Here is a 20481-nt window from a genome sequence, read left to right as displayed (position 1 = left end):
TGGCCAGTCATATACCTTGAAAGGTAAAATAAAAGTCAATAAATAAGAAGAGGCAGGTTGGATGAAAGGTCTGCCTTGCCAGGTTTGTAACTTATTCTATATGTTGCCATAATAAATATGAATTCTGACTAGTAATAATAAATGTGAATTATCTGATTCCTTCCAAGATACTCTACTATGAACTCTATACCTTAATTTCAATTTTTATATTAAATAAAAAAATTACATAAACCTTAACCTCAAGATATTTCATGAGGAGGGACAGAATTACTAAGCTATTAACCACTTGTCACATGTGGCTACTAAGCATATGAAATGTGGCTAGCCTGAACTGAGATGTGCTATGAGTGTAAAATACACACTGAATTTCAAAGACTTAGTTTGAAGAAAACATATAAAATATTTCATTAGTTATTTCATAAAATACTTTGGATACATTAAGATAAACATCCTATTAAACTTCAATTTACCTATTTCTTTTTTGTTTTTTAGTACGGCTACTGGAAAATTTTAAATTATCTATGTGGCTGGCATTTATGACTTGCATTATATTTCTATTTGATAGCATTGGCATAGAGCAATGGTTCTCAACCAAGGGTGACATTTCCCCTAGGGGAGATTTGGCAACCTCTGGAGGTATTTCAGCTTTTCACTACTGGGACGGTGCTACTGGCATCTAGTGGGTGGAGACCAGGAATGCTGCTAAACATCCTACAGTGTACAGGTCAGGCCCACACAACAAAGAGTTATCCACCCCAAAATGTCAGCAATGCCAAGGTTGGGAACTCTTGGTACAAAGGAATGGTTCAAGAATTGACTCTGGAGTCAGACCGCTTAGTTTAAATCACTAGCTCCGTGTTGGGCAAATTCCCGAACCTGTTTTCGATTCATACTCCTTAGCTACGAAATTATAATAGTGTAATAGCACCACCCTTACAGGGACGTTGGGAGTTAGATGAGTTAATATACAGAAGCACTTAGAACAGTGCCTGGCACATAGTATTTGCTCAATAAGTATTAGCTATTATGATGTGAAAGTTTAATTTACTTATTGTCTATTTCACAACACAATTTTAATTTGCTCATTAACTCTGTTATACTGAATTCTCCATGACTTTATCAATCTTGTTACAATTATAATTAACCTATCTGTAAAAAATAGGTTAGGAAAAAATTATTTTCCTTCTTGCACAGGTTGCACAAATACAAATGGATCTTAGAGCAGAATCGTAATTAAAACACATCACAGAACTTCAACCTTCTCTTCTATATAACAGGCGCTCAAAGCTCCTCACCCCAGGTTTGCCTGAAGTGGGAGATCCCTGTGTTCCAGGCCAGTGACTGAGTGTGATGTCAAGGTTCTGAGCTACTTACAAGTGGAAGCAGAAGTCCCAGTCCGTGTCATTGCTGACGGTTGGAATGCGGATGGGGCGGGCTTGCATCTTCTTCCTACCAAGAATCACAGGTGAGGTCGGCTTTGGGGAAAAAAAGCTATCCTATTTTCCCTCTGTTGGATGCTGTTAACATCAAACTGAAACTGCCTAAATATATAACCCATCTGAAATGCAAAAATAGACTATACACACTCATGCATAGAGACACCTGGAAAGCAGAAATTAAAGACATTTGTCAAATTAAACCTCTGAATTAAAGTTCTTTCCTCTACATACATTTATTTATTTATTTATTTATTTATTTATTTATTTATTTATTTATTTTTGAGAGACAGAGCACAAGTGGGGGAAGGGCAGAGATAGAAGGAGACACAGAATCCGAAGCAGACTCCAGGCTGTCAGCACAGAGCCTGACGCGGGGCTTGAACTCACAAACTGTGAGATAACCTGAGTGGATGTGGGACGCTTAACCGACTGAGCCACCCAGGCACCCCAAAAGTTCTTTCCTCTAATTTCTACTCCATAGTACCTCCAAAATCCCTGACTTTTTCTTGCCCCCTTAAAGCCAGTGCATTTACAGCTCCTGAATCATCAAAACTATGTTCTGCTCAAGTCTGATATTGTTTTTGCAAGATGGATGCAAGCAAAGGAGCGGCTTTCAGTATTAAATGAGATATAGCCAGTTTATCGGTTAATTCTTCTTGTCCCTAGGGCATTCCCACTATTTAATAGGAAGTCCCAGTTAAGGAACACACACGCGTCTATTTTGGTATTGTCGTTAGCTGATGGGGGGAAATGGTTGAAAACTCGTGGCAAAAACCCGATTGATAATGATTTGTGAAATTCAATTCTCATGGCTCTCCCCATCGCTTAAATCCAAATCGAATGCACGGTTTTGTACTGAACATTAACACCCGCCAAGTCGCTCCTCATTTCAACCTGCAGAAGGTCACTCATTCCCACCTGAGCCCTGAGCAGCTCTCTCTGACTCAGGCTCCGGAACGTCCACAATCCAAAAACCAGAAGGAAACTTCATTAATTTCTCTTTCTAATCTCGACTTTCAAAACTATGGCCAGGGCGAGGAGTTGTGAGTTCTCAAACTGCTGAGTTCTGTTCAACGAGGTACCATACGTCCCTGAATAAATTATAACACCAAACTTTGGCGCCTCTCTCAAACGCAAAACCCTTTCTTCTCTCCCCGCAATTTCGTAAACCCTGACGCCACATCCCGAGCCCCAGGCGAGCATCCCAAGGCTTCTTTCTGGCGGGCGGTGTCCCCGCCGCAGAGGTTCCACGAGGAAAAGCACACGCCGGGCGCCGCAAAGGAGGGGTTGAGCCCCGACCCGGCCGAGGGCGGAGAAGCCACGCCCCGGAACTACCCTTCTCGTCTCCCTCAGCCGGCGAGCTCAGCTTCCTCCAGCGGCGTCAGCGTCCAGGCCTCGGCGGACCTCGTTCAGAGCGCCGCAAAGGTGCCTGGCGGAAGCGAGACCCTGAGAGGTCCGTCTGGCGCGCCAGCAGCCCAGGTTCCGTCTCGGAAGACAATGGGGTTGCCATGGGAACGGAACGCCGCCGACAGAGCCGGGAGCGTCGGCGCCTGTAGCCACAGCCACGCAGGGAACTTCCGGCCCCGGAAAATTCAGGGCCGCTGGGGCCAACCTGGGCTTTCCGGTCTTTTTTGTTTTGTCCGGGCGCGACTCGCACAGCCTCAGGCTTGCCTTCAAAACTTCCCTCAGCTGCAGCGGAAACGTCACCAGTGTTTTTCTCGAAGGGACTTTACCTGTCAGGGTTGAAGATGCGGGAAGAGGAGAGAAATCCCACCGGAGGATGGAAGAGAGCGCCGGGTTCCACGACCCTACCTACGTAAAGCAGTAGTGTACTGTGTACCCGGCTGTATGGGCGCCCCCCTGCGCGCCCCCTGCACCCCCTCCGTCCCCCCGGTGTTCTGGCTCTCCGGGAGCGGAGAGAAAAGGCTCAGGTATGACTACTGACGGTGTCGGCACCGTCTGTGTTGCCTCTCCCGGTGAGATTTGAGCCATGCTTGATCAGGAACGCGGAGTGCAGGAAATGAGTAGTTTAAGCAATGGGCCACTAATTCTGCTAATGATTAGCAGTTCCGGGAACATTTTCGAGGGGGTGGGGCACATTTGGCAAACACCACACAGCCCTGATTTATGCAGCACATGTTCGTATACCACCGCTCCTCTTCAGTGGCCTGACATACACAGTAACAATAATTCAGATCTGACAGGTGCAGGGGCGCTTGTGGCTAGTACCTGAAGGAACAGCACCGGCCCTGTAGCCTTGTGTATAAGAGTATGATCACGAACCCTACAATAAACGAGGGACCCATGGCAAGTCAAGCTGAAGGTGATGTGTCCTCATTTCCAAAAAAGCAGGCTCGGTAGGGAGAGAAGGAAAACATTTACTAAGAACTTCACAGGTGGTGTTTAGATTCGGTGTTTGTTCTTTCCAGTTCGGAGGATGAAGTTTAATTGCTACGGATCCAAGACTGCCAAGAGAGACCAACCAAGATAGGTTGGAGGAGCTGTTTAAATGAGTTTGCTTAAGTATCTCTTAAGGAAAACCTGGACAGCCTTTTAACTTAAGGTTTAAAACTGTTGGCTCAAGATCCTGAGTCAAAATTTTAGAAAGAGCCCACCCCCTTTATTCTGTCTCTTAAGAGATCTCCCAACATGGAACAAGGATGAGAGCAATGAACTAGCTTCAAGATTTCCCCTATCTGGTTTTGACTCCGTGTGGCCTGGGGCAAATCACAGCCCCTGGGTCTCGATTTTCTATGCAAGAAGAGTATTTGTTACTATGAACAGTATTTAACATATATGAGGATAAAAAGGAAGAACTGGTTTCCTGTTCTCTAATTCTCATTTCCCTTACCGTTAAGTTGGTCTTCATCAAATTGAAAGGTTTTAATGTTCTGTCATTCTGGGAATTGGCTGGGAGTTTGTCTCTCAGTGTATTAAGTGTAACTTCTCCTTCCTGAACCCTGGCTTTTGCCCATCGTGGTGAAGGGAAGTGAGGTACCAGAACAGGCACTGAATTCCCATTTTAAGAATGACACTCTGGTTCTACCTCCATTTAATTAGCTCTGACCAGAAGTAGTTCATCTGTAAAATTAAAAGAAGGTTAAAGACTCAGAAGGTTAAATTAAAAGAAGGTTAAAGACACAGGTCAAACCTGTGTGTGGTTTTTTTCTTTCCTTGCCATCTTCACCCTGTCCCCAAATGTAAACCTTAGTCACGGGTAAATGTGCTGAAACTTTGTTCAGTAACTGAAATGCGGTGCTAGTAATCTGGGCAGACATTGCTTTCAGTGTGTTGGCTCACGGTCCCTCCCTTGATCCTGAACAAGCATCGCTGTTACAGAATCACACAGAGGAAGCATGTGCACAGGGTCCTTCCAGATTCTTCCATCCCCAAATAAACCATGATTAACTCCTAATTATTTCAACTTCAAAGACTGTGAAACTTAAGGACAGGAAATGCAAATAAGATTTCCCTTTGTATAATTTCTTAAAACACATCTGTTCTCTCTAGAATGGGTTAGAGACCTTACTTCTGAGCTCCCACACTATCCCATCCATAATCTCCTCTTGACACCATTATATTGGCACTCTCTAAGTTTCTCACAGTCTCCATGCATCTGTCCATCCACTCAGAAAAAAAAAATGCATATTGAAGAAACCTATTCTGTGCCCAATACTGTTCTAAGCGTTAGGGAAGCAATAGCAAATAAATAGACAAAGATTTTGCTGTCTTGGAGCTTCTATTCTACTAGGTAAAGAAAAACAGGGCTATTAGTAAATAGTCTGATGTCTCTGCAGGTTAGAAAAAGACACAGAGCTGAGGGAATAGGCAACAATTTTGTGTGAATTAGAATTAAAAAAAAAAAAAAAAAAGCCTCTTCCTTCATCCAGACTCAGGCCCCCTGTTAAGTGGTTAAGCTTTGGGACTAGAGGGTGGGCTGGATTTTAGGACTCCCCTCCTCCCTCAACTGGGTGAACCACATTACATGAAAGTGACAAATTGTATGGAGAAAAATAGTCAGATAAAGGATCTAGAAAGTGATGAGGACATATAGATTGTGCTAGTAGTTAAGGAGGGCCTCTCTGACAAGGTGGCATTGAGCAGAGGAAATAAAGGAGAAATAATACAAATGTCAGAAGAACATTTTAAGATAACAGCAAGTACAAAGGCCCTGAGGCAGGAGCAAGTTTGGTGGGTTCAAGGAAGAGCAAAATGGCAATTAAGAATGAGGAGGCTGAAGAATGGGTCCTCGAAAGAGCAGAGCATTGCAGGGCCTTCTAGACAATTCATTCATCTAAATATCCACCCACCCAGTGAATACTGAATCCCTACCAGGTGGCAGGCCCCGGTCTGATCAGTTGTGAGTTCCTTGTGAGCGGGAGGTGTTACGTTCACCACTGAGCCTTTGGCACTCAACAAAGTGCCTGGCTTATTATCAGTGCTCTGCAATATTTAAGAAGCCTGGAGTCATCTTGCGGAACTCTCCAGTAGCAGAGATTCTAGCTCCTCAGTATGCATATCAGTTCCCTATCACTGCTGTAACAAATCACAACAAATTTATTGGCTTAAAACAACACAAGTCTATTATGTCATGGTTCTGGAGGTCAGAAGTCTGCAGTGGCTGTCACTGGGCTAGAGACAAGGTGTAAACGAGGCTGGGTCTTTCTAGGGGCTTTCGGGAGAATCGTGTTTTCTTGCCTTTTCCAGCTTCTAGAGACCACTTGCGTTCCTTGGTTTGTGGCTTCAGCCTCCACCCTCAGAGCCAGCAGCACAGCATCTTTATTTTAATGTTTGTTTATTCAGAGAGAGAGAGCGCACGAGTAGGGGGCAGGGCAGAGAGGGGGAGAGAGGTTCTCAAGCAGGCTCTGCACCGTGAGCACGGAGCCCAACGTGGGCGCTCAGATTCATAAACCATGAGATCATGACCTGAGCCGAAAGCAAGAGTCAGATGCTTAACTGACTGGGCCACCCAGCCACCCCCGGGGCAGCATCTTTAAATCTCTGACTCTTGACTCCTTCCACTTTAACAGACCCTTCTGACTAAGTCAGCCCCACCATGGAGCCCAGGACAATGTTATTGAAACCCAGCTGATTAGCAATCTTAATTCTGCCAATTTAATTTTTCTTTGCCATATTACATAAAATATTCACATATTCCAGGAATCAGGACATAGACCTCTTAGGGGGGAGGTCCACTATTTTGCCTACTCAGTGTGTTTAACCTGACTTAATTTGCATATGTTTGAAAACATCCAGAGGTCACACAAAGGGAACCCGCGCTACTTCTCCCGTTAAAATCTTACAGTATTTGGCTGTGTCTTGTTCCTTTCTCTCCCCTACACATCTTCCATTTATAATCTAGTACATCTAGTCACAGTACTTGAATATACGGTTTCTTCCCATGGTAGGGCTTGGTTTATAAATTTTTTTTTTTTAACGTTTATTTATTTTTTTGGGACAGAGAGAGACAGAGCATGAACGGGGGAGGGGCAGAGAGAGAGGGAGACACAGAATCAGAAACAGGGTCCAGGCTCTGAGCCATCAGCCCAGAGCCCGACGCGGGGCTCGAACTCACAGACCGCGAGATCGTGACCTGGCTGAAGTCGGACGCTTAACCGACTGCGCCACCCAGGCGCCCTGAGCTTGGTTTATAATGAATGTGCAGGGATGTCTTCCCTTCCACTCACCTCTATCTCTTCCTCTTCAGAGGAGCTTTTCCATCTGCTGAAACCCACTTTGATTGCTCTCTCAACCGACAGGCTCCTATGGCTTACTCATGGCAGCCATCACAGTTGAGCTCTTGTCCTTTGATTGTTTCACAAATATGCAACTCTCACGCTTGAATTCTTTGCCCAAAGCTGAACAGAAATTGCCACTCTGTGAATGCCTTGGTCTGTTGCTTTTCCCAGCCCCCGCTTAGTTTTGCAGCCTGCCTTTTAACTGCTCAGAAAGCATCATCCCCATCTTTGCTGGAGAGTGTTTCTGCTGCTGTCAGCACCCAGCATTCCACAGTTATGCCACGTTGCGCAAGGTTGTGCTTCAACACGTCCTGGGAACATTTCCCCCACACAGTGTATTATGTGTTTATCTTAAGTTGGGTGGGTTTAATTATTAAAGGCTTTGCAGTCTGTCTTCAAGTTTCCATAAGGAAAACAAAACGACGAGTCTTATTCAACCAGTGTGAAGAAAAAGGCCATTCTTTCTCACACACGCTATGATGATGCATACGCCATTCTACTTTTGTTCTCTGCATTCTTGTATCACATGATGGAAGCTATTGTGAAAATAGGCAATTTGAAAATTACCCAAATAGTCCTCACATGTGTACATGAAGACATTTATATATAGGACAGTCATCACGTCATTTTTAGGGCTGTAAAATTCTGGAAGCATCAATGAGGAACTAATAAAAATACAGCACCATCGAACTATGAAATATTATGCAACAGTTAAAAAGAAATGTGTGATAGGGAACGGTATTTCTCCAAGATATTTTACGTATCTTTTTTTTTTCTTGTAAGAAGAGAAACGACCAATCTAATGGAAGATTTTAAATAGTTTAGGGTACCTGGGTGGCTCAGTTGGTGAATTGTCCCACTTCGGCTCAGGTCATGATCTCATGGTTTGAGCCCTGTGTCAGGCTTTGTACCCACAGCTCAGAGCCTGGAGACTGTTTCAGATTCTGTGTCTCCCTCTCTCTCTGCCCCTCTCCTGCTCACGCTCTCTCTATCCTTCAAAAATAAACATTAAAAAATTTTTTTTAAATAGTTAAAAAGAGAACAGACAACTGAGGGGCAATTTTGAATTGAAGAACCATGATGCCGCTGCCCACAAGTGGCTGATGCTTGGGGCTGAGCTGCTAATCAGCTGACCTTAAATAAGGATTTCCCTGGGTTATCTGGGTGGGTGTGATGTAATCGGAGGGGTCTTCTAAAGTGGAAGGGGGGGGTGTCAGAGTCCGACATTAAAGATGCTAGGAGATGGAAATGAGGTGACAGCGAGAGACCGTGGACCACTGGCAGCCACTGAGTGTGACTTGGGGTGGAAAGCACCATCATACCCAATGCCTCTGACCTGATCCTAAGAAGCCATACACATATGCTTATGAAGGCACCAAAAGTCAACAGAGGTGCAAAATGAAACAAAAGTTTATTTTCTGCAATACCTTCTGTAAATTACAAAGGCAAAATGCTAAACTACAGCATATAACTTTTCAATATTTAACCAGAGTACTTATAATAAATACGCATCCTGAAACAAGATAAAAGGCTACACTTTGTCAGGCGTCCTACAAAATGTCTCAAGTTTTATACTCTGCAGCATTTGTGTGGGGGTGGGGGGGGTTGTTTGTATTTTCTTAAGTGCTGTGACAAAAGGTCCTTTCACATTTCTTTGGAGCATTTTCGAAATTGGTGAAGTATAAACAACTTAAGAAAAGGAACACCAAGCTTGAAAGCCGTTTCTGCTTTGTGGTCGTTGGTCCTCATCCAATACAGATGAGCACATCCTCCAATATAGCCCATCACCCTGTGCGCCCAGGCACCCTGTGTTCTGTGGACCCCGTCAGAGCAGGCCTACGCTTTGTGTTATATACTTTGGATACGTCTGTATTCAGCTTACATCTCTCAACAAAAACAATGCCATAAGGAAGCTGCAAGCAAGTTCGAAACGTTTTTAACCTGAAAGTCAAGGGAACAGAAGTATTTGCCCCCACGACCTTTGCTATGCACCATCATGTATGTGTACCATGTTAGGATTCTGGTTTCAAAGGTGGAAAAGTGATTGGCTAACAGTCCTTCCAAGAGATCATTTATGGGTGCTGGTAGAGCTGGGGTATTCAAAAATACTCAGTGGGTAAAAGGAAGATTTTCTATATTCAGAAATGTGCTACAGTTGTGAGGACACGATGGCAGAGAGGCTAGGGGGCCAGTGGCAGCTCGTGTAGAGTTTGGAAAGGGAATACATAACTACCTTGGCTATCGCTGCAAACTCTGAGGAAAAAGTTATGCTTTAAAAAAGTCATAAGCATGGTTATCTAAAAATACTTTGTTAATAGAGTCTAATGTAAATTTCACTCATTTAGGGGTTTAGCTATGAAAACATCTTTAAGAGCCAATAAAAATATTGTAGAGAAAGAAACACTTTTAAAAAACTGAGGTTAAGAACTATGAGGCATTTTTTTTTTTTTTTTTTTGGCTGTAAACACGCAGTTTACTGTCCCTTGTTGAAACAATGAATGTTTGGATTCCTGAGCTTCACGGATAACAGGAGGCAAGTTTGCATAGAAGATTTGCAATATGTCAACGATTTGCTTCAAAAGAATTTCTAAGGACAACTTGCTTTTGTTTTTCAACTTCGTATTTTAGTTAAGAGTGCTCATCAAACTCTGAGACTAACAAGCAGGGTGATGAGCTATATAAGGCAGAGGGGGGGGAAATGATGGGATTCATGTTTTACGTCCACAGGATGTCATGATAAAGGCTCTTAAGTATGCACCACATAACGAGTGCCATACTATTTTGGTCAGAAGTTAAATCCTGTTTTGGGCTTGGAAACCAAAGGCAAAGGGCCTCTCGGGTGCTGACTGACACCGCCTGAGTGTAGGAACTAAAGCAACGTTCGCTGAGCGGGGAGGTCTCAACATATTGCTCAGTGATGACAAAGCCCCTCAGCTGGTCGGGTCCCACAGCAGGTGCCCACCCACCAGCGCCAGGACCAGGACCAGGACCAGACCCCTGGTTCCAGATTCCGGCTCTGGAATCTGAAGGGACGCCAGGGCATTTCACTTGTGCTGCTCTCAAGTCTCTAAGCAGCTCTGGGGAGCACAGCCCTCTCCCGGACCCAGTCCTAAGAAAGCTGCCTTAGGAAAGGGAAAAAGCTAGGCTGGGCCACGGTGCATACCGCGAGTGAGAACAATGGCAGTGGTTGCCGACAACTCCGGATCTAACACAAAGATGGACAACAAGGGGGCAGTGTCCTGCCACGGAATCCATTCTACTTCTTCTGGGACTGGTTTTTACACATGGTAAGGATCTGCTTCAGTACTTTCTGGACATCTTCATCCATCTGGCCCTAAGGAATTCAAACACAAGACAATCATTAGAACTTAAGGTCAGTCCTGGCGGTCTTCCCCAGGGAACGCGATGGCCGGCTGACATGAAGCCCTTGGCTTTCCCCCGGATCTTCCAAAGGAACGTCAGCCCTACTGATTCTGACGTTTCTAGGAGGGACTGAGAGAGCGGGCCTTGCTCTTGTCTCTCTGGAGGATGAGGAGGCTGGGTGTGCTAGAGCCGCCAGCAAAGGGTTTCTGGGTCTCAGCTGCAAATGTGAGCCCCGCCGGCCAAGCCGCCAACAGTCGTGGGGTGAGACAGTGCTGCCGGCTGAGAACATTGGCACGCCTGAGAAAGCAAGCCTGGGTTCCTCCCCCTGGTGGGGGTAGCAGCCACATCCTCCTTCATTCCTCAACAGAGGATGAGGCTGTTCTCCGTAAACGGCACAGGGCTCCTGACAAATCCAAAGCAACGCAAAAGGCGTTTTAAAGCTTCTCAATGTAAAAGATTCTCCTCGACTTTTCATTTGTTCTACTGGCTTAGTGACGGGAGCTGGGGTGACATCCGCTGTGGTATTTCTTTAGGATGCCCAGGTACTTCATAGGCTGTTATCATACCTGCACAGCATACAGAAGATGCATTCGGTAAACAGATATCACCTCCTGGTGTTGTTTCTTGCAGTCCTAGAAAGAGACAATTTGACACTGTTTAGCAGACCTTAACAGAACAAAAACAAAAAACGGTAAGAAAGCTGTGGCCAAATGCTACCACCCAATTGACTTCCTCCACCAAATGCTGGCATATGAGGACTTAAAAATTGTTGTGGGCTCACTGGAATGTAGATTTCTGAACACTCGTCAAAATTCTTAGAGAAAGATCTGTCAATATTCTTAGGGGGAGAAAATCTACCTATTTCATATTTTGATACAACTCTAGAAGAAAATTCACTTAAAAACTAGTTATTATATAATCCCACATTTGTTGCAAAAAACATACGTATACATACTTGTGCAAATACACAGATACATTCACACAAAATAAATGGTGCAAAGAAACATACTGAATGCAAAAAAATGACTATCTCTGAGTGGTTGAATTATGGGCAATTTTTATTTACAGAAATTTTCCAGAGTTTTCTGTATTTTCCAACTTTTCTACAATAACCAAGTATTCATTACTTTAATTTTTAAAATCTAGTCTTTTAAAAGGAGTTGTTGATCTCTCACGAAATAGCCAGTCCTAGAGCCCCCCAGGGAGTTCAATTATTTAGGTGTCAATGGTGATGAACAGGGTGGTGGCACCAATCCCAAATCGCTGTATGTTCCTCAGTACAGCTGTTGATGCTTTTATTTCTCCTTGTGGAGCTACTGTTGCAGTTCCCCTCAGTGACGATTTCAAAAATCTTAGCTCTGACCTCTTCTAAGATGGTTTTCCTACAATTTCATGATAAAAATTGATCCTATATAGATCACTCCAAAAATCTACAGGGGTGCCTGGGTGGCTTAGTTGGTTGAGTGTCCGACTTTGGCTCAGTTCTTGACCTCATGGTTCGTGGAGTCGAGCCCCGCATCGGGCTCACTTCTGTCAGCACAGAGCCCGCTTCAGATACTCTGTCCCCCCCTCTCTGCCCCTCTCCTGCTCACCCTCTCTCAAAAACAAATAAACATTTTTTAAAAATCTACAAAAGTCCATCAATACCCTTCTCACCTCTTTCCTATGAGTGTCAGAACATGAGCTGTCCTTCCTATTCAAGGACAACCTATGAAACCTCAGTCCCTTGAAGTTCACACCATTAGAAGGTGTGCTTAGTACCTTTTTCTGTGTTGTTTCCTCCCATCTTTTGCACACTTCCACTCAGTCACTTAAAACTTCATCTTCTGATCATCACCCTCCTTTCCATCTCTGTTTCTGTCATCATTTGGTTGGCCACAACATCCACATGCATGTGCCACGTGACACTTTGGCCTCTCATTTCCCCAGGGACGACCTCCTCCTCCTCCTCCTCCTCCTCCTCTTCCTCCACCTCCTCTTCCTTCTCCTCCTCCTCCCGGCCACACATACTCACAGTCACAGCCCTGCCTCTGTCATTACCTCTGAAATCAAATGAAAGCACCTCACCTTCTGATCACCATCTACCTTTCTAGCAAATGTGCTGTAGCCTTTCCTGCCTCTTGCTGTGGTTCTTCAGCCCCATCAGATTCCTAGTTACCCGGTCACTTCTCTCGGGCAGCCTACGGGGGTCCCGATCCCACCCTACCACCCCACTCTGACTGTCCTTGCCACGGCTGCCAAGGGCCATCTAAATCCCACATCTCAGTCCTTGCTGCCTCTTCCCTATCCCCTTGAGATTCAGCATGAGCATCACTTCCTGCAGGAAGCCTTTCGAGACACTTCTTCTGTATGCCCAGAGCATGCTGGGCATCTATCAGTTGGTGCTTACCACACAGAGAATATGGAGAGCCATTATATTAAAGTATAAATTCAGTGAAGACAGGGACTGTGTCTTACTCACTTTTATACCACCAGAACCTTATATAATATTGATACGTAAGAGCTCATTAAACATTGAAAATTTTAAAATAATTGTATAAACCATCAGCACTTTACCTATAAGTCTGTGATAACCACTTTATGAGAAAAATGACCTGCAGAACACAATAGGGAGCATCTTCTTCTCCCCTGATCATTCCTTTGCTGCGAGAGATGATAACACAAAAAAGCTGGTTTTATACTCTGTGGCCAGCCAGAGTCTGGACTGCAGAAACCTGAATTCACCCATATCAAAGTCTATACTGAAGACATCATGAAATCCAGGTCCTATTTGTAAACAGAAACTAGAGATCTGTCTTGAACCACCCCTTGATTTCACAAGGAAAACATAACCTACCCATGTCAACAAAAACCTTAACAAATATTGTGGTAGGTGAAATACTGGCCCTCCAAAGATGTCCACACCCTAAACCCCAGAACCTGTGGAATGTTACCTATATGGTAAAAGGACCTTGTAGGTAGGATTAAGTTAAGGATCTTGAGATGGACGAAAGGTTTATTCTGATTATCTGGGTATCTCTTAAACATAATCACAAGGGTCCTTAGAGAAGCAAGGCCAAAGGTGGAAGGAGGAGATGGGAGAATAGAACCAGAGGTGGAGTGATGTACTTCAAAGGTGGAGGTAAGGGCCATGAGCCAAGGAATTCAGGTGGCCTCTAAAAGCTAGCAAAGCCCGGGAAATGGATTCTCCCCTAGAGCTTCCAGAAGGAACCAGCTCTGCTGACACTTTGACTTTGGTGACACTGATTTCACACTTATTGATCTCCAGAATTTTAAAAGCATAAATTTGTGGAGTTTTTAAAAAAAAGTTTGAGAGAGAGCCCAAGCAAGTGTGCAAGTAGGGGAGGGGCAGAGAGGGAGGGACACAGAATCCCAAGCAGGCTCAGCACTCTCAGCATGGAGCCCCACTCGGGGCTCAAACTCACGTACAGTGAGATCATGACCTGAGCCAAAATCAAGAGTCAGACACTTAACTAACTGAGCCACTCAGGTGCCCCAAATTTGTGTTGTTTTAAACCAAGTTATCTGTTACAATAGCCACAGGAAACGAATACAGATATGGAAGGACTCTCCTGGGTGAAATGAAGAGAGGGGCCAATAAGCAGATTCAGACGCGCAGATATGCAATTACCAGAGATCCTGGGCCCTAATAAAAAGTTCTTGCCACTGCCAGAGACAGTAATGACTGCGGTCAAAAAAAAAGGGAGAGAGGGTGGGGCGCCCGGGTGGCTCAGTCGGTTAAGTGTCAGACTTCAGCTCAGGTCATGATCTCGCAGTTTGTGGGTTCGAGCCCCGCGTCAGGCTCTGTGCTGACAGCTGGAAGCCTGGAGACCGTTTTCGATTCTGTGGCTCCCTCTCTCTGCCCCTCCCTTGCTCACACTCTGTCTCTCTTTCCCTCTCTCAAAAAATAAACGTTAAAAAAAAAATGGAGAGGGTGAAAAGTTAGTGGATGTGTCAATGTGACGCCTATGTGCCACCGTGCTGCCTCCCCCCTCTCAGAGATCCAGGTGACCCACCTCATTGCAGGTGATGACTGGAAATCCCACCACTTCCTCTTGCCCTCACCAAACAAGTCTTTAGCTACTCAGCCACTCCTTCAGGCTGGGGCTCTTCTCACTCCAACCTGTCCCAACCCAGCTGAGCTGGTGCGTAATCTGCCTCGTCCTCCACCCCCACCCCCCCCCCCCCCCCACCCCCAAGCAGGAGGCAGAAACAAGCCCACTCACAGCCAGCTGGCTCTGTAGCTGCTTGACCTGCTGCTGCAGTCCTTCCAGCTGCTGACTCTGCCTCTTGGACGAGCTAGCTGAGTAGGAGAGCTGCGAGAGGCTGTTCAGGGCCTCCTTCAACTTGGTGACTTCCTTTGACATCTCATTTATCTGGCGAGAAAGGAAAACTGTCAGCAATAGGTAGGCAAGATTCTGGATAGTTCTCGAACACAGCCTCTTATTGGTCTCAGGGACTTGAGACTTTGGAACAATTTCTCTCTTATTTTTTAAAGAAAACCCATACAATGAAATAGGTAGCAAAATCAGCAAACCCACATAGCCCTCTAAGGCCACTATATTCAAATAAGGGCCCCAGATTCAATACCGTGCTTCGAGGCATGAGGGTAAACAAAAGCTAGGAAGATGCTTTCCTATTTTACTGTGAATGGGGGTACTATCAGAATGAGGATTTTAGGCATTCTTTATTTTGAGACGGCTATGTCTTGTTCAGTAGTGCTGACATGGGCAATCAGGAATGAGTTCTAGGAACCCTGACTTCTCTGGGCATCTTGCTTTAAAGTAAACATAACCCCTCCCCGCAACCGGACCTCTGCCTCCTAACTCTCTGCCCCCTTGGCTTTGGAAGCTCTTTTTGAAATTTTCATCATACTAAAGGAATAAATGATAAACAGTGCTCTGATCAATGCCGTTTGGAAAATCTGACCCAGAGGACTGGGGACATGGAGCAGATTCAGGCACAGAACCATTTTTTACACCCCCCGCCCCTTTGTTTCCCCTCCTTCCGCCAAGCCACGCTCAGCCCATCTCTAATCACCTGCTCCCCACATTCCCTGCTTCCCCTCCTATATACATCTTTGACAATGAGTGCCATGGAGGGCGGTTCTTAACACTGACTCAGGGGAAAGCTCATGGAACTTAGGGAAGCGGGATTAAGTCTGGAAGTATTTGGGTTTCCATATGATGGAAGAATCTGTTTGGATTCCAAAAGAGTTGAAGTTCAAGATGGGTTACAAATGCCTTTCAGTTTGTGGGTTCGCTTCTGATCCCTGACACTTGACACAGCTTCTGTAAAATAATTTTAAAAGGGAAAATATGCACCACGTATGTGAAAATGCTTCAATATAAGGGGAGTGATCGACGATCAGTGTTTTGTTTTGTTTTTTTCAACATAAATGTCCAAACTACTAATCTTAACGTGGCCATGGGGACAGATGGAGTCACATGCAGAACTTCTGAGCAATCACAAGAGACCAGTGCTAACTAGAAACTAGTGTCTAGCTAACTAGAAACTCAACAGCAATGGAGTCTCACCAACCTTCTTATCTTTATCCTCCTCCAGTTTGGAAGAGCTCTCCGACTGTCTCTTCATTTCTGAAAGCTCCTCCTGAGCGTGCTGGAACTGTTGCCGAAGTTCGTTTGCTTCCTGCTCTTTGGATTTTAAGAGAGCCTGAATATTTTCCTTTTCCCTTTTCACTTGTGAGACCTCACTTCGAATCTGGGAGACCTCCAAATGGGCTTTCTCTTTCTCTTTTACAGACTCCTTCAATTTTGAGGCCAACACACTCACTTCACTTTCTAGTGATGACTGGAGCTTTGCGTAGGCAGACCTGGGCACCATGGCGTCGGCCATCGCGGCCTTCTCTTCCAGGAGTCGTTTCTCCAGTTTTGCTACTTCCCCTTCCTTGCTTGCAAGGTGCTCTTTGAGACTGCTTATTTTTTCCTCCATCTCTTTCGCGGTAGCCCGCAGTGTGGTTATCACCTGCAAATGTTCTGTGATGGAGACAGAGTTCTCTTTCTGTGCGTCCACCAGCTGTTTGAGCTGCGTCAACTCGTTCAATACCTTTGAGTACTGAGACTTCATTTCGGACAATGCCTCTTCTGCCTTAGCTCTGGACACGTTTGTCACTAGCATCAGTTTCTCATGCTCCGCTTTATGGATATATTCGGCTGTTACGTCTTCTAGAGATTTCCTCTTCCTGTAATCCTCCAGCTCGGCCTGGGCTTCTTTGTACAGCTGGGACAGCTCGCTTACCTGTTTGTTGAGCTCATCTATCATCCTGTTCATGGCCTCTTTCATATCCCCAGCTTCATCGCCGGCTTCCGGTGTCATCTGACTCTTTAGGGCATCTTTTAGTTTCATGATTTCTTCTTGGGCCTCTTGGTATTTCTCAAACAAAAAAGCTTTCTCCTTATTCATATTCTCAATCACAGAGCAATATGAACTTTTCATTTCCTCGTACTCTTCCCCGGGAGACTTAATACCCAAATCTTTCTCCTTCTCTACAAGTTTTTCTTCTAACTCTCTCACTTTCTCCTTATTTCTTTCACTTTCAGCTAATGCGTTCTGGAGATCCTGCTTTAGCACATCTATTTCCTCCTCAGTGATCCGTAACTCACGGAGATGTGAATAACTGTCCACGCTTTCGGGCGAGACGAGGCCCAGTTTCATCTGCTTCTGCACGTTAAGGACTTCTTTCATGGCCTCCTCGTACTTGCTCTGAGTTTCTTTCAGTTTCTGGCTGAGGTCAGAGCCGTTCTCTGAAATCTCTGCACTGTTAACGCACACCAATTCGGCCCTCCTGGACTGGAGCTCAGCCTGTAGCTGCTGCTTCTCTGCTTCAGAGCTCTCTAGTCTCTTCTGCAAGTCCTGCAGAATCTCTTGCAGTTGCTGAATTTGCCCGTCGCTGTCGAGAGTGGATTTACTCAAGGAATGTGTTAAGACGGATGGAGATGACTTGGAGTCTGGGGGAGAGGTTTCACTAGGTCTGCCCAGGGGTGGGGCCAAGTCAGTTTGAGTGGAATGGTAGGAGTCAAAGCTCAGGTCTGCATCTGCCTCCTTGGGCGATTTGGCCTGCAAAAAAGGCAAGAATGAAATGGTGCCAGAGGTGTGGTTAGGTGAGCAAGCAACTAGTAGAAGAGAACAAATCCAAAGCTTACATAGGGGAGAGCTGCAGCGTCCCCTTTATGGGTACTTTTGCCCCATGACAAACCACGGTCTGGGACATGAGAATTGGGTTAATGACACTAAGCTTATTCTGTACTCTCTCAGGACAGCTCATTTCTGCCACTTCAAAAACACTAGATTTGTTTGGGCTCTAAAGCCTCTGACTCATAATTTTTCCTTTGCTTCTCATATTATTCCAGTAGCCAAAAAGGGGCAATGGGCTTAGCATAGCTATTTCAATCAAGTTCTTAAATCTGCTAAACGATCAGCTCTACTAAATGAATGGCTGTTTATACACACACACAAACGTGTATATATAGTAATATATAAAATGCACTAAGTATATAATTATATATAATTTACCAATTTACAGAAATAGAGTTAATGAATTACTCTCTCAACAAACATAATTTGAAACTATAAAACACTAAAGGTGAACTACATTTAAAAAGGAAGAAGAAACTAATGTAGAGGTTTAAAACAAAATACCACCTGACTAACCTGAAAAAACCCAATAGTTTGACCCTACAGGATAGTTCGTGGTAATAATCTATGTACCTACCTGTAATTTATCTTGTAATTCTTTATTGTGTAAGGTAAGAGAAGCAACTTTTGCTTGCAACAGGACAAGAAGATCTTGTTGGTCAGCTTCAGAACTTATATCCAATAAGCTATCAGCACCTTGGAAAAGAGAAAAGTGATTTTAAATAATATTTTCTTAAACTAATATTTCTCTGACTTCTAACCGAGTCACCTTCTACCCAATCCAGTGCTTCTTCCTGGCTCTGATGAAGAATGAAAGCCCCTAGCAAAGCCCCTGGTTAGATGAACAGAAATCCTCAGGTCCTGCGGTTCCCTCATTGGGGTATGCCTAGCATAGGTGTGGATGCGTAGAAGCTCATCTGAAAACTGATGGATTTGGTCATATGTTTTCCATTCCCCTTATTAAGTATTATACCTTGCCTAATATACATATTATGATATACCTAATATACCATACCTTGCCATATCATATCATGCCTAGTAAGTGCCATTTATGTGAATCCTTTTAGAAATATCCTATGATCTGGTTCACTTCTTATCCCTACCACCCTTACTCTAGTTTAAACTTTATCACCTGACTGAGAAGCCCTGCAAACAGCCTCATAACAAAGCTCTGTCTCTCTCCTTAGTAAACATATAGCTTTACCTAACACTGTCAGGCTAATCTTCCTAAAATGTGCTTTGATAGGCTCATTCCTGTGGTTCCAGTGCTTTAATCACTCTCTTTTCAAAATTAATCTCCAGATTCCTTAGTCTGGGTTAAGGCCTCCATAACCTGGTCCCAAAGTACTTTTTCAGGTGTATGACCCATGATTTCTTTCTTTTTTTTTTTAATTTTTTTTAATGTTTATTTATTTTTGACACAGAGAGAGACAGTATGAACGGGGGAGGGTCAGAGAGAGAGGGAGACACAGAATCTGAAACAGGCTCCAGGCTCTGAGCTGTCAGCACAGAGGCCGACGCGGGGCTCGAACTCACGGACTGCGAGATCATGATCTGAGCCGAAGTCGGCCGCTTAACCGACTGAGCCACCTAGGTGCCACTGACCCATGATTTCTAGCATCACATCTTCCTCAGGTTCAAACTTTCCATCATACCCTCTATATTTCGACACAAGGCTGCTTCCTTAATCTTTCATCCATCTGATAGCCCTTGCAGCATCTCTTTGGCTAAGTCCCTTGTAGGCAGGTTTCAGGACCCACGGCAAACTCTGCCTCCTCCTTACAGCGTTTGCTGGCCCGCCCCAGTGTGCACCCATCTCCTCTTAACCCCACAATCCCACTGCTGGTAAACCACAACTTTTTGACATCCTACTGATTACCACACTGAAATAGCATCTAAAGCTCTGCCACTCAAAGTGCTCACTGAGACAAGAGCCTTGCTCCCAGAATGTCATTCAGTGCACCGCTTCCTTCACGCACAAAGTCTTTCTATGGGGGTAAAAAATGTCTGCTGGACAAAACAGTGTGCTTAGCAGTATAGCTGGATGACTTCCTGGTGCAAACTCAGAACAGTTGTACAGACCACAATCTGAATAGCACCGATGCACATTTTTTACTATAATTTTATTATTTTCTCACAGCCATTTAATGCAAAGATGGAAACTTTCATCTTAATTTGGAAGCATGCAAAATGACATTTCTTCATAGAAATGCTTACTTCTGATGTCAGGTTCCTTACCCACAGCTTTATAAGGAGTCCCCTTGACATGATTTCTGGTAAGTTTGGAATAAACCAGAGGATTGAGAGCATGACTGTAATTCTAAGCAATAGAAATTACTTCTAAAATACAGTGGATGGTTTTTAAAGAATCCAATGTAAGAAGTGTTCAAATAACTTGGATCTCTGCCAAGATTTAGAAAGTTTAATATTTCTAAATTCTGTAAGTTAAAAGTTCCAAACACCTATGAAATCATAGGCCGAGAAACTAAATGCTGAAGCAAAAGGAGCTGTTGAAATAATCTCCATGAGGGGCACCTGAGTGGCTGATTCGGTTAAGGGTCTGACTCGGTTTTGGATCAGGGCATGATCTCACAGTTTGTGAGTTCGAACCCCACATCAGGCTCTGTGCTGACAGTGCAAAGCCTGATTGGGATTCTTTCTCTCTCCCTTTCTCTCTCTGCCCCTCCCCCTCTCGCTCTCTCTCTAAAATAAATATACTTTGAAAAAGTAAAATGAGGGGCAGCCTGGGTGGCTCAGTTGGTTGGGTTTCCGACTTCAGCTCAGGT

At 44.5% G+C, this 20481-nt stretch overlaps 2 protein-coding genes across 10 annotated transcripts in view; both read right to left on the bottom strand.

Moving 5' to 3' along the window:
- Positions 1 to 3279, bottom strand: part of TTC23L (tetratricopeptide repeat domain 23 like) — a 59320-nt gene extending 56041 nt beyond the window's left edge. For 3 of the 6 annotated variants that reach the window (XR_005796822.1, XM_040495064.1, XM_040495093.1), the window contains exons 1-2: positions 2775 to 3266; positions 1375 to 1448 (exon numbers count right to left, since the gene is read on the bottom strand). Coding sequence is in view for 5 of the 6 variants with exons in the window: in XM_040495064.1 (XP_040350998.1) it covers positions 1375 to 1442 (68 nt within the window). In the remaining variant the exon portion in view is untranslated. The other 3 variants (XM_040495076.1, XM_040495102.1, XM_040495084.1) reach the window with 3 other exon arrangements.
- Positions 3280 to 8569: 5290 nt separating this feature from the next.
- Positions 8570 to 20481, bottom strand: part of RAI14 (retinoic acid induced 14) — a 142303-nt gene continuing 130391 nt past the window's right edge. For all 4 annotated transcript variants that reach the window (XM_040495037.1, XM_040495047.1, XM_040495030.1 and 1 more), the window contains 5 exons: positions 18273 to 18391; positions 16082 to 17617; positions 14767 to 14916; positions 11107 to 11172; positions 8570 to 10511 (listed from right to left, as the gene is read on the bottom strand). In XM_040495037.1, the coding sequence (XP_040350971.1) occupies positions 10434 to 10511; positions 11107 to 11172; positions 14767 to 14916; positions 16082 to 17617; positions 18273 to 18391 (1949 nt within the window). In that variant the 3' untranslated portion in view covers positions 8570 to 10433. The remainder of the gene's footprint in view (positions 10512 to 11106; positions 11173 to 14766; positions 14917 to 16081; positions 17618 to 18272; positions 18392 to 20481) is intronic.

The sequence above is a fragment of the Herpailurus yagouaroundi genome, unplaced genomic scaffold, assembly GCF_014898765.1.
Source record: "Herpailurus yagouaroundi ecotype Mexico unplaced genomic scaffold, PumYag 29, whole genome shotgun sequence".
NCBI lineage: Eukaryota > Metazoa > Chordata > Mammalia > Carnivora > Felidae > Herpailurus > Herpailurus yagouaroundi.
This window is presented reverse-complemented; position numbering and strand designations above follow the sequence as displayed.